Raw genomic sequence first — 12,108 nt, 5'->3', positions numbered from 1 at the left:
TTTTGTGCGCCCCCCGCTCGCTCGACCGTTTTCCACACCTCTTTGCCCAAACTCTTCGAAACATGATGAACACTGAATCTGGAAATAAACTGGCGACGGGTTTCTCGTTTTTGTATACTTTTGGGGTCAATTGGTAGGCTTATTGCTGAACAAAGTTTCGGTTTTGTCATAAGGGCTTCGTCAGGCCATGAGACTAGGTGACGAGTTTGGTCGAGTTTCAGTGTGGAAGAAGAAGCAATCAGCTAAGTCAAGCTTAATCTGTGTTGGGTGTCGATCAAGGGATTCTGTGTTATGATGGGTCATCAATTTTTAAGACTGATATGGTAACCCACATGCATTTGTGTCTAGCTTAGGGTCTAGTTCTTCCGAATCAATTCACGTGAAGATGCTCTTGAACCTTTGTTTGCACTTTTTGTCCGTCTGCGTAGTTGTGTATCATTCATAAATAACCGTTTCTGGTGACGGATTTTTCACTTCATTTATTATTCAGCTGGGTTGAAAGTTTTTCGAGATAGTCATCGCAACGGTCATGTGGAGTGAATTGGACTGTTGGCAGCCCGAGGCTGTATCACGCATTTTTTGGTAATGATTTCCGGGTAAAGTTGGCTTGTTCCCATGTAGGAGTGAGCTACTGACCTCAGTGACATTCGTCCCACAAGAAATCTCACTGTTTATTTGCTCCAAGTTGTCTCAATTAAGGGCAACATCTAATGTTTTCCTAAAACCGTCAGGGGGTATAAAACAATCAGTGTTAAATTCACTGTACTAGAAAGCGTTTCCAGTCTATGTCAGTCCGTCGATCAAATAGGATACGCGTGAGTACGTTCCAGAAACTAATTTTTCGGATCCAGGACAACCATAACAGGAAGAAAAATACCTTGGAGGTGATTAGGCCTACAATTTTGTAAATAAAACTCAGATCTCCTACTGTTACCCAAACTTATGGAGGGAAATTGCTGTCATACTGAAATGTGAGGCGATGGGAGAAGCCTTCGCTCTAGGACATGCTGTTGGATGCGGTATTTTTTCAGGAAGTAGTCAGCCGCATTGCGGTGATCTACTCAAATGTCTGGCAGATCAAATTCGTAACAAATTCATTCATGAGGTCATCTTTTTGGTAAGTATATTTACAGATGCATTCTACTAAATGTAAAAACCAAACCCGCAATGGTGAGCAACGGGCTAGCTTAACGAACAGACAAACATCGCGTTACTTTCCCGGACAGACTTCACAAATTCACATATGTCCTGAAAGCTGGCTCAAGTAAGCTGATGACGTAAAGCAGAAATTTGAAAAACCCTAAGTTTACACAATCAAACCCGCCGATTTTCAACAAAAACTCTTCCTGCACTTGGGACACCAGAATTTTTCAAGTAATCACGCACACAAAGACCAGGAAAGCGTGAAGACTAGCATAATCCACTCACACACACTTGACCACCTTCGTGATATCTCTCCTGGACAAACCAGTCAACCAACCAGTTTATGCCAGCTGAATCCAATAGATAGTCAAGGCGAACTCCCAAACATTGAGTCTTGGAGACGGTTTAAGCGGCTGAGTAGGACGGACGGCTGAGTTTCACCATCCTTGCGCAGGCATTCAGGGATTGTCCGCAGAGTCGGGCTAGTTAGACCACGGGAACACAATCATTCATGTACACACAGGGCCGTAAAAGGTTACAGGGATGCAACCCAAATCCATTTTGTTGCGCTAAGTAGTTGCTGTGTTGTGCAGGCCCACAAGCTAACTGACGAATTCCCCATCATCTTGTCACTCGAATGACTTGAAGATTGTGTTTGCGACGTAACTGGATTTTCACCCTTTCTTAGAAACGCACAAAATGTCTCCAACAACGTATCACAAAACTTACTACTAACTCCAGCGTTTAATTTTGGTCGGTGTAATGTTCGATACGGCAGAATTTAAAACGAGTAACAGGCACTTCGCTGCTCGTGAACAGATATCTTGTGCCTTTCCTGTGATGTGAGGTTTGGAGTACCGATTTCCAGTGTGGTCGTTCGCTAACAAAGGAATTCCTGGAGCCAAGTGTGCTGATAAACCTAAACCTGTCTGTTTCATCTCATCGTTCCGAAAGCCCGTAAACGATGTGATAAAAAGCCCCCAAAGCCTAAAAATTTACTACGAAAGCCTTAGCAAGAGAGATGAAACCTATTCATATAGTAATGGTAAACTCAAGGAAGTGCGAGGAATCTCGTGATGATCCGAACGCTTTCGGCTGACGACCCCGTCAGTTGTTTCTACAAATGTTCTGGCGCAACTACTGATGCAAATCTCTGTCCCATAGCATGCCCCATCAGCCCACTGATGATGTCAACTTGGTTGGAGATGAAACGCTTGCTCAGCACAGCGAACAAACGAGCAACCATCCACGCAACGTGGGTTACCGGAATCCACTTAGTTGCGATTAGCAGCTAAAATTGGTAGCTGAAATTGGATCCGCGTCACTTTCAGTGGTTCAACAACCTGAAACAAACAAACTGGCTATCTCAATTTTATAGCATTATGCATGGTTTGTTTCACCCAGTTAGAAAACTGACTCGTTTTGCAGTAATTACAAACGATGTTTATCTTGATCGAGCATATGGTGTACCCCGACGTCTTCCCTGATTAGGATGAACCAAGTAAGAACTTCGTGAACGAGGAATTCAGCTGGATTCCAGGTGAATCTTCTGTCAAGACTAAACTGGTAAACAAATGAGTTCATACGCCAATTCGCAATCAGGTTTTGAAATTTTCACACTCAGCACAGGATATCACGTGTGTGGATAGTAAAGTGTGTTTGTGATTTGGATGTTTCGCTTCTCATAACGGAGATGATAACTTCCGGGCCCTTGTCTTGGAATCTTCTGTGCAGTCGGTGCAGGGTAGAACTGGTTGGTGTTGAAGTGACACCCAAAGGCCAACTTTACCGTGAACAGGGCCATGTGGTATGTCCTAACCACCTCCAAACCAAGAGGCATTCAGCCTAGGGCATCATTTATGTGCAAGCTATTTGTGACTGTTTAGTATTCTTCACATTTTACGTAACGTCGATACCCAAGTCGTTGATTCATTTTCCTTATAATTATCTGAGACCAGTACAGTTTCCACGACAGCGAAATACACACATCTGCATACCGATTTGGTTTTGAGAGGAGACTAACCTGTAACTTTCCGGGTATCTTGTTTTTCGAGTTCTTAATCGACCGAATGCGTTACAATTTCAGTTGATGAGATATCGGTATGCATTCTATAGACGTTTTCCAATGCCCATATGATTTCTGAAATGCATCCGAGCAAACTGTCAACTTCACTAAGTAGTGACGTGGAGGAGGTTGATCAGGTCGACAATTTCGCTGATTACCAGTGACGAACGACTCCCAATAACGTTCGAAGCCCACTGCCTTGCATCGCCTTGAGTTTATTGAGTGTAAACTCGGGTAATCTCTGTTAAAATTATTGCCCCAAACTGAATGAACTGAGCAATACCCGATGGTCATCACTTGATACGGTGACTAATAGTGAAAGATTCTGGCGATCCATGTGACCAAATTTTGTGAGTTCCTGGGTGGATCATGAAGAGGCGATACATATTGACCTAGTGCGAGTGAATCACACTATTGGGTGGCCAGTCATCGACAAACGGTTAATTACTCAAACTACTAGACAGGAGATCAGTGATTCCAGACTCCATGGCGCTTTGTGAGGTACACACTGCTTTACAACAGGTCTCCAATTCATTTGCAACACAAAATCCTTAAAATTTCGCAAATCTGACACCAGTGTTTTTGTTTTGCGTGCGGAATAGCCACTCGGTTGCATAGCGCTACTTCATAACCTGGCTAGAGAGAGGTAAACTTGTCAGGATGACAACTTGAATCACTGCGCAGCTTACAACGCCCAACAAGAACAAAGCAATAGTCCAGTCGTTCTCAGCTTTTCAGCATAGATCAGCTCCACTCATCTGTGTTTGCATCGTGGCTTGTTGACAGTGAATCCAATGGGTGTAATTTCGTGCGGGCAAAGTTTTTGAAGGCAAATTTGCTTCCTGACACACCAGTTCAAACCAGTTTGTATGAGTAACAGTATACAGGCATCCTAGACGTTTTCGCTGTCCGTGCTGCTCCCAACATTATGACCGTACACTTTAGGCATGCCATGACTACAACCGCCGGGGGTCCCAGACTAAATGTCCTCCAACCAATCGCTCCCACATAAACATAGATCTCGCCGAGGAACTCTGATCCGAATTGGATTGTTTCGATTTTTGCCCGAATATTTCGAATATGCAAGTTGCGACAAACTTTTGTCTCGCTGATTAAGCTAAATTTTATTATTTTGTGTTGGTTGTACCTGCTATTTTCCCGCTGGTTTGTGTTTCTAGTTAAACCCTGCCCAAGTGCTTTCCTCAAAAAATCAAACTCACTGTCTTTATCAATTCTTGCTTGTGCTTGTGATATCCACATTTGCGGTCAGTTTTTTCCAAATTTTGTCTGTATCTGACCATGTTGTTTCCACCAATCGTTTATACATGCTACTTCTCACGTCAAGTTTCCATAACTAACACCAAATGGATTCTACATGAGAATCCCAGTAGAATGTTTTGGGCACGAATAAATCGAAACGTTTGACTGCAGAATACAATTCTTCTAGGTCTGACTCCAGACAACCGTTAGTCAGGCCACTACTAATCAAGCGCTGTGTACGCGACCCCATCCTGGCAGGGTCTCCACTGACCAGTGGCGAATAACAAACACTCGGTTGGAAATATATGCTCACTCCCCACCATAATGACGTGTAGACACAGAGGCGACTCCGTACCTATTACACCCGGAAATAATGCACGCAGTCCTTCGGACACGTCCGAATTTCTCTCTAGAATTACCTGAAGAAAACAAATCGACGCCATTAAAAATAGTGTTGTAACATGAAGCACAATCTATACAATATCAAAAGTGGCTGCAGACAACTTTTGTGCATTGTTTATTTCTAAGGTCACTTCTCCCTTTAAACTGTTGCGCATACAATATAGTCCGCATATGAAAAACAATTTTCTCGCCGTCATTGCCAGTATAACCCTGGATAATAAGTCTACAGACTACTCGCGTATGCTCATCAAATTTTTGGAATTCGATTAGATAACTGGATCCTGTGTATCCACATTGCGAAAAGTCGGCTGAAAGGAAACTTTGAAGGCGTGGCTCATATCCTGGGGGCAGTTTTATTGAAACCGTGTGCAAAGTACGAACGAAATAGAGACGGGGTTTTCCAGCGAACTATACGCCATTTGTAGATTTCACTTATGATATTTTCAAGTGCCGTCGTAGTTACCAAATAAAGAGAACGCGTTCAGATTGGAGGCATTCGCCTCTGCCAGCGTAAAGTACATCCGAAAGTGATGAATACTGCCGGGTGAGTTACTCCGGTGGCGTGGACTTGGTAGTGCGTAATTCAACTGAAATGTATGATATCAGTGAAGAAGCACTAATTCTGCGCAGTCCATGTAGCCCAATGTAATTTTTTCTGGGTTCTCTGAGCACTATTATGTGTTATTTAAGCGCGATACCTATCGATTATTGTGGACAGCTTGATTTATGCATTAAGGTTGGACCAACCTGTTTCACCAGTTAACGAAGACATACAATGATTGACTAGAATTTTCTCGCCATTCGGCGATAAACTGGTCCAAATTAATGCATACCAAGCTCACCAGAATAAGGTATTGTTCTTAACAATCATGCGAGTAAGGGAATTGCACCCCGGGTGCAGTCTATGAATGGTGGAGTGATATTTATCTTTCAAGGAATGGACCTATTTGCGACAAAACTGTTCACTCCTAGCACAACCTAAAGTGCATGTTACATTTCGGCAACCAATGATAAGTCATCTCTTTGTTTGTATGAACCCGATTAACTGTAACGAAAATGCTCTGACAGAGGTTCTCGGACATCAGACTCAATCAGCACAATACTGAAGGACCAGCTTAGTCGGAGCTGTAGATATATCAAAGTATTTCCTGATCACTCGCCCAGGTGATGTTTTTGCACGGAAACCAAGCCAAAGGATGTGCGTATATTGGGCTGGTTTAGTGACAAACCAAGAAGTGAGAGATTCGCAAACCAGATTCCCAGACTAGTGATGATCATGCTTTTATTGGTAGTTCCTGGAGAAGCGGGGAGTAAAAAATGTAAACGAGAACAAGCCAAAATGAAAGAAAATTAGGTGCTACCCGCGACCCGATGCCAAGTAAAGCGTCGCATTGCACAGTTTTACAGCATGCGATAACTTCTGCACCCATCTGCGTCTTCTTGTATCCTGACGTACATACTGTGGAAGAGACGTCACTCGCTGCAGTGGTGCAATTGGCGGTGATGTCGCTGGGTGTTCCACTGCCAGTGAAAGTGGAACTCATCTAAAAATGGATCAAGGTGACGGTTATTTCACGTAGATGTTTAAGGCTGTACCAGACAGCAACAAGCAAAATTTCTCGATGATGTTGAACGTTGCTAATAATGCTTCTGAAGGTCACAAACGCGCCACGAGCTAAAGCACTAAAAATAGCAGGTGTTCCGCAAACGTACCTTTCGCTTAATTCGATCATATGAACATCAGCGTAAATGTCAAAAAACTATTTACACGCATGTAAGTCGGTGCTGAGAAACGAAGTATTACTCAAATTTTTGAATCATTCATAACATGAAAAGGCAGGGGACTTCTTCGATTACCTCCGAAAGTTGCAAAACTCGGTCAGGGAACAAGCGTAAAGAAGAAACCTCCAAGCAAAAAAATTCGACATTGATCGCTTCAGTTTGAAATAAATTGCCGTCACTACAAGGTATAGAAATACGTCAAGGCTGGAGTGTGTGATAACTTTTCTCAGTACATATTTCCCCAAAAAAAGCGTTTTGATGGACTTTACGACGATGCGCCGATTATTCGAGAATCAAGTTGATTAAAAATATGCAGGCGTGTACTCACCTTACACGCCCTAAAAGTCGATCCAGATTTTGCTGTTTTCTCATCATTCGGAAGCTGACAGTTCATGCAAGTATAGCAGGTGAAAGCTGTCGTTTGTGCAGAGCCACACCCTTAATACGTAAGAAGAATATAAACACGTAAATTAAAAATAAGGTGAAAATATCTACTGGCGCAAACTATTGTCTGAACACTCAATTCAGCTTACTCAGGCAAAGGCAGATGAACACCAGTGCGGCAAAAGGCGTCCTCATTTGGATTCGGTTGAACTAGTTGAACTGGTCAGTGCATGTTCGAAGCTCGCGAGGCCTTTTGTACTCTTCAGCCACCAATCATTCAAACAGCACGTGATCTGTTCACATTTGGGCGGGCGGTTGCGTTCTAGTCGCGATTGTATTATGACGCACTACCCAATAAAGTACCAACGTGTCTAACCAATGCAGACAGACATTTCGGTCGTGGTGGACCTTGTTGTGAGCACACAGCTTTATCATGTTCACTCTTGAGTAGAACAGATATGTACCTGATTTAAATATCAATATGATGACAAGGTCACGTAAAAAACTGAATGACTCTGAATTGTGGTCCATTCCGCGTGGGGGGCGGGGCACCAGGTGACCTATGGCTGATTTTATGTTTGCCCATAGGTGCGCCAGGTAGGAGCACAGCCTCGATTCGAGCTTGACAGCTGTATCATGCGGACATACCTAATGTAAAATGGAGAATCGGTCCAATAAGAGTTCCCCTGTCTTTAGTGGGAATTTTACCCTGCAGGTGAACCAAACTATCCCGAAGTATCTAGAAGCACGGCAAACCAGTTTCATGCTTGTTGGGAATAATCTGCAGGGCGCATGTCACAGAATTCCATGAGGTCTCGAACGCGAAACCTACCCGCTAGTCATTCAAACATCTAATCGTTCCCCACATACAGCTGCTCGTGGAATTGAATAGATTCCGGAATCACAAGCAATTACTACTTGATGCAATAATTAAAGGGAAACTTTTTAACAAGCACCTTCACACGTGGTCACGTGGTGTGAATTACTTGATTGAATTAGGAGTTGCGCGATATTCTGTCTGAGTGTGAGTGAATCACTTTGCTGATTGGCTGGTCGTGGCCAAAAGTTTAAGTTTTCAGATTACTGGCCGGAAATCGCTGGTTTGACTCTGCATGGGCTTTTGTGAGATAAGCACTGCTGTACAATAGTTTCAGTCGTTCTCGGCTTTTCAACATAGATCGGTTTCACTCAGCTGTCTCTTACTTCATGGTCTATTGACAATTAATCCCATGGGATCTGATTTCTTCAGTGTTTGTTTTGTATTTATTTCAAGAAAGCGAGTTAGGTGTTTTGAAGGCAAATTTATTTTCTGATTCATCAGTTCCAACACATTGGCATGAGCATCATTATTGGAGTATCCTCAATATTTTGCCAAAACTTGCTTCTTCTTCTTATATTTAAATTTCCCATGAGTTTTCCCAAATTTGTACATGCTCACGCCAGATTTCCATAAATGATTCTAAGAAGGGTTTTGTATGAGGATCACAGCTTAGAGTTTTGCACACGGATAAAACTGTGCGTGAGGGCGGCGAACCTTGGTTTTGTCAGCGCTTTGTCTTAAAATACTTGCTCAGGAACGTGGTGTGTGGAAACAGTTGCGACTAGCGAAACGTAAATGAAAACATATCCGAGTGTCTGGGAGATCAAGAAGGCATATGTCTTCAAATTCAGGCACCCCGTTTACATCGCTCTAACTGTAACTCAAAACAAACGCTTAATCAGATGCACAGAGGAAATATTTTACACGTATCTATCGATGACCAATTGAATAGAACCATATGATTTGGCTCCACGATGGTATCGTACCGTGCTTCCACGTAGACGTTGGAAATAGGTTTGTCTAATACTTTCCTTTCAGCAGTGCATAGTTAAAAACAACAGACCGGGCCCAAAAAGCTCGGGAAAAACTGAAAATTATTCAGAGCTATCGATACAACTTTAGTCCAAGAATTGCCTTGCATTTACAAAAGTACTATATCTCCCACATGACTACCCAGCCAGTACTTAAAGTAGTGTTCCGCTGCCCGCTTAGAGAATTCGGTCTATCCTGCCGATGTACGCATAAGCTGAGCTGTTTATATACAGCAGATTGGATAATTCTACTTCTGGCTAAGAGAGACTTCTTGAGTGGAAGAGTGACGTGTAGGACCAGTTTGCCCGATTGTGAGACGCTTGAACTTTTATCCGGTGTATACAGGTCAATGCTACAGTGCCCATCTTAATAAGTAACCTACCAAAATTTATCGCGGGTCTAGAGGCCGGACCCAATATTCGCATACGGTGTTCTCACCAGCATCCACTGTAAATTAGACTAGAAACTTTTACCTGAGAGAACTGTCGCTGTTCGAACATGTGTGACGAAATGATTTCCAACTTTCCGTGGCTAATGTAAGTGCACTTCGCGTCCTTTCTTGGCAAGGCACTGTGAACAAACTATCCCCAGTTATCTCAGGTTCTTTGCTTATTTTTTGTTCACTTTTACCAAAGTTCAAGGACTGGGATTTTGTACATGCGGGCTCGAGATGTTGAAGTAGCCTTGCAGCCTCCTCTTCACTTTTTCCGAATTTATTACCATTCCACGCCATGTTCTGAGCTGGTCGTAAGTTCTCAACTCTGCGACAGGCAAGATCACCTTTCATCCTTGAAGGTCGTATCTGGTCACTCTGTTTTATCTCCCACTCACCCAACTCCGAAGAATTGTTCAAGACTAAGAAACAAACGAGATCTTACTTCGCAAATCCCTTGAACTCCAACTATCCCGTTGCCTGGTTAACGTATCATGATAACTTGAAGTATTAGGATACGACTGCTGGTGCAATGGGCTATATACAACGATTAATATATGTGTCCCACCGCTTACCCAACACCCTACGAGCTCCAATGTAAATTCACACCCTGAAACTTCATCTTTGGGCAAATAATACTGTTTTCAAATTGACCTTGCTCACAATGAATTGTCTTGATAGTGGAGTTGATCAAGTGTAATTCGCAGACTGATGAGCAACGAATAGAACTGATTACATAAAATGTATTCCGTGAATGTCGAAATTCCGAAATATCCAGACCGGGCAGCCTGAGATCAAGTAGCCAGTAAAACAAAGAATACTGTAACTTTTGGAAACGGGATTAGGTACCTGGGTCACAAACTATTACCTCTGGATGCATAACTGGTAATTAACGACTGCAGCGAATTCGATCGCGAAATGTAAAATGCATGGAAGTGGAATTTTACAGGTTCACCATAGGTTTTAGTGCTGTGGTGCTCGTTGTTCGAATTTATGAGTGATTAGCATTTGACTTTAGCCTTCAAACCTTGAGCGTTCGGGGACCGGGGTAACGCCATGTTATCCTGCAAACCGACGGTGGACCCTTGATGTGTCCAAGACAAACCAGGTCTGAATTCAAAACAATGGTAACAGATGTGTCAGAAATATCATGGAATGTTTTTATGTCAACAGCCGTGTGAAATACTATTAAACACAACCTGTTTACGTCTTGTTACCTGGAGCGCAATTCTAAAACTTGTCACAATCTCAGGTGCATTGGTATGTAATGCGCACCAACCGTTGGCTGGAAGGAATCGCTCAGTTACCAGAGACTGTCAGTAAACATGCCATATGTGAAACGTCCTTTAAACTGCAAGCAAGCAAACAGTCAGTGAAGAACCAAGGATAAAAAGAGAAGACTAACATACCTCTTCAAACATCCTTTTCAGTTAGTCACGAAAGGCTCCAGAGCAAGCTTTTCAGGGTCNGGAAAGAATTATCTGGGCCAAATACCGTTCGTCCAGTTTAGCATAACGGATGGCGGGGACGATTGGGCTGACGGTGCAGAACAATGGGATCTGTCCGAACCTGTATGTTAGCTTCTGTCTTATTACTAATATACAGCTCAGCAGACACGCGAAATCTCTCTTCCGCATATGCTGAATAACGTTACTTTTGAATAATTTTGCGCTACTGGCACGCCAGTAAGATAGTTCAAGTGTGTGAACCGATAAACAGTGCGAGAAATCGTTCGGCAGTCCATTTTTCATTAACCCCTCAACAAGTTCAAAAGACACTGATTAATATTTACGGCCTAAAAATACCCGATGCATTGACTGGCGTCAAATATGGCCCTTAACACGACAGCACATGGCGAATTGTGGCAGACTGTAGTTGTGAAAGCTAAAAGGTTTTGCAGGTATTTTGATTTTACTTCTGCTCAGTGGGAAGTGTTGTTCTCCTCTGTCAGACTGGCGTTCGTCCTACCGCTAGGCGCTTTTTTTTAACTCGTAAAGATGTTTTAGCATAAGGAGACTATTTATACAATGCCTTCGTCTTCATACCAAAATGCCGCAGTTATATTACTCTCGTAATATTCCGCTAGCCGTGCCCCAGGTAAAAAGCCCCTCATTCCAGGAATTCCGTCTTCTAACTGATTGTTTGACCAAACTGGCATTTGCTTTTTAAAAGATTTTTTAACCAACTGTGCGGCCGCAGCGTTCCAATCCGCTCAGTGGAAGACCTGTTCGCTGAAGCCTCAATGAAAACCGTAGTAGTTTATAATTTCATCCTCGTGAATTACTTCCAAAAAGACATGGTAAGAGAGATATGATCCAAGTACTTGGAATGTGGGTTCGGACTGATGAGTCTTGTGTCAGGTTCTCTACTGTCTTTACGATGAATTCCAAACCAAGTGGATCCATTACTACTTCTTACCCCCGTACGTAGTCTAAACTTGTAGGCGAATTGAACGTTATCAAATAATTGTGGGGCAGTTTATCCTCATCTTTCCACGGATAAATACACTCATTTACGTAAGGGTCCCGTCAATGTGGATACAGTACTTTCGCTAAACACATTCCCGCTGTATTCGGCTACACCATTTACATCAAAGACATTGTAAAGCGAATAAAGCAAGTCTATGTCTGCGTTAAAATCACAGATGACTGGATAGTTCTTTGTCCCCACCACTCCACCACAGAAACCCATCCTTTCTTATTCTGAAACCAAGCCGCAACAAATGTGCGCGATTCCGGTCGCACGGTCAGGTTATAGGGGCATCAACAAATTCCCTCTAAGCTCCAG

At 42.9% G+C, this 12,108-nt stretch overlaps 2 protein-coding genes across 2 annotated transcripts in view; both read right to left on the bottom strand.

Annotated features, from left to right (window-relative positions):
* The window catches only part of T265_04409 (hypothetical protein), a gene marked incomplete at both ends in the record, with an annotated part of 16,086 nt that extends 6,411 nt beyond the window's left edge, over window positions 1-9,675 (bottom strand). The window contains 4 exons of the mRNA XM_009169148.1: window positions 4,782-4,887; window positions 6,331-6,414; window positions 6,981-7,090; window positions 9,471-9,675. Coding sequence (XP_009167412.1) covers window positions 4,782-4,887; window positions 6,331-6,414; window positions 6,981-7,090; window positions 9,471-9,675 — 505 coding nt within the window. The remainder of the gene's footprint in view (window positions 1-4,781; window positions 4,888-6,330; window positions 6,415-6,980; window positions 7,091-9,470) is intronic.
* A 647-nt stretch (window positions 9,676-10,322) lies between these two features.
* T265_04408 (hypothetical protein) overlaps window positions 10,323-12,108 on the bottom strand; it is a gene marked incomplete at both ends in the record, with an annotated part of 38,076 nt that continues 36,290 nt past the window's right edge. Inside the window, one exon of the mRNA XM_009169147.1 lies at window positions 10,323-10,431. Within this exon, the coding sequence (XP_009167411.1) occupies window positions 10,323-10,431 (109 nt within the window). The remainder of the gene's footprint in view (window positions 10,432-12,108) is intronic.

This window comes from Opisthorchis viverrini, assembly GCF_000715545.1.
Source record: "Opisthorchis viverrini unplaced genomic scaffold opera_v5_72, whole genome shotgun sequence".
NCBI classification, from domain to species: Eukaryota; Metazoa; Platyhelminthes; class Trematoda; order Opisthorchiida; family Opisthorchiidae; genus Opisthorchis; species Opisthorchis viverrini.
The sequence above is the reverse complement of the archived record's forward strand: the minus strand, read 5'-3'. Positions and strand labels throughout refer to the sequence as shown.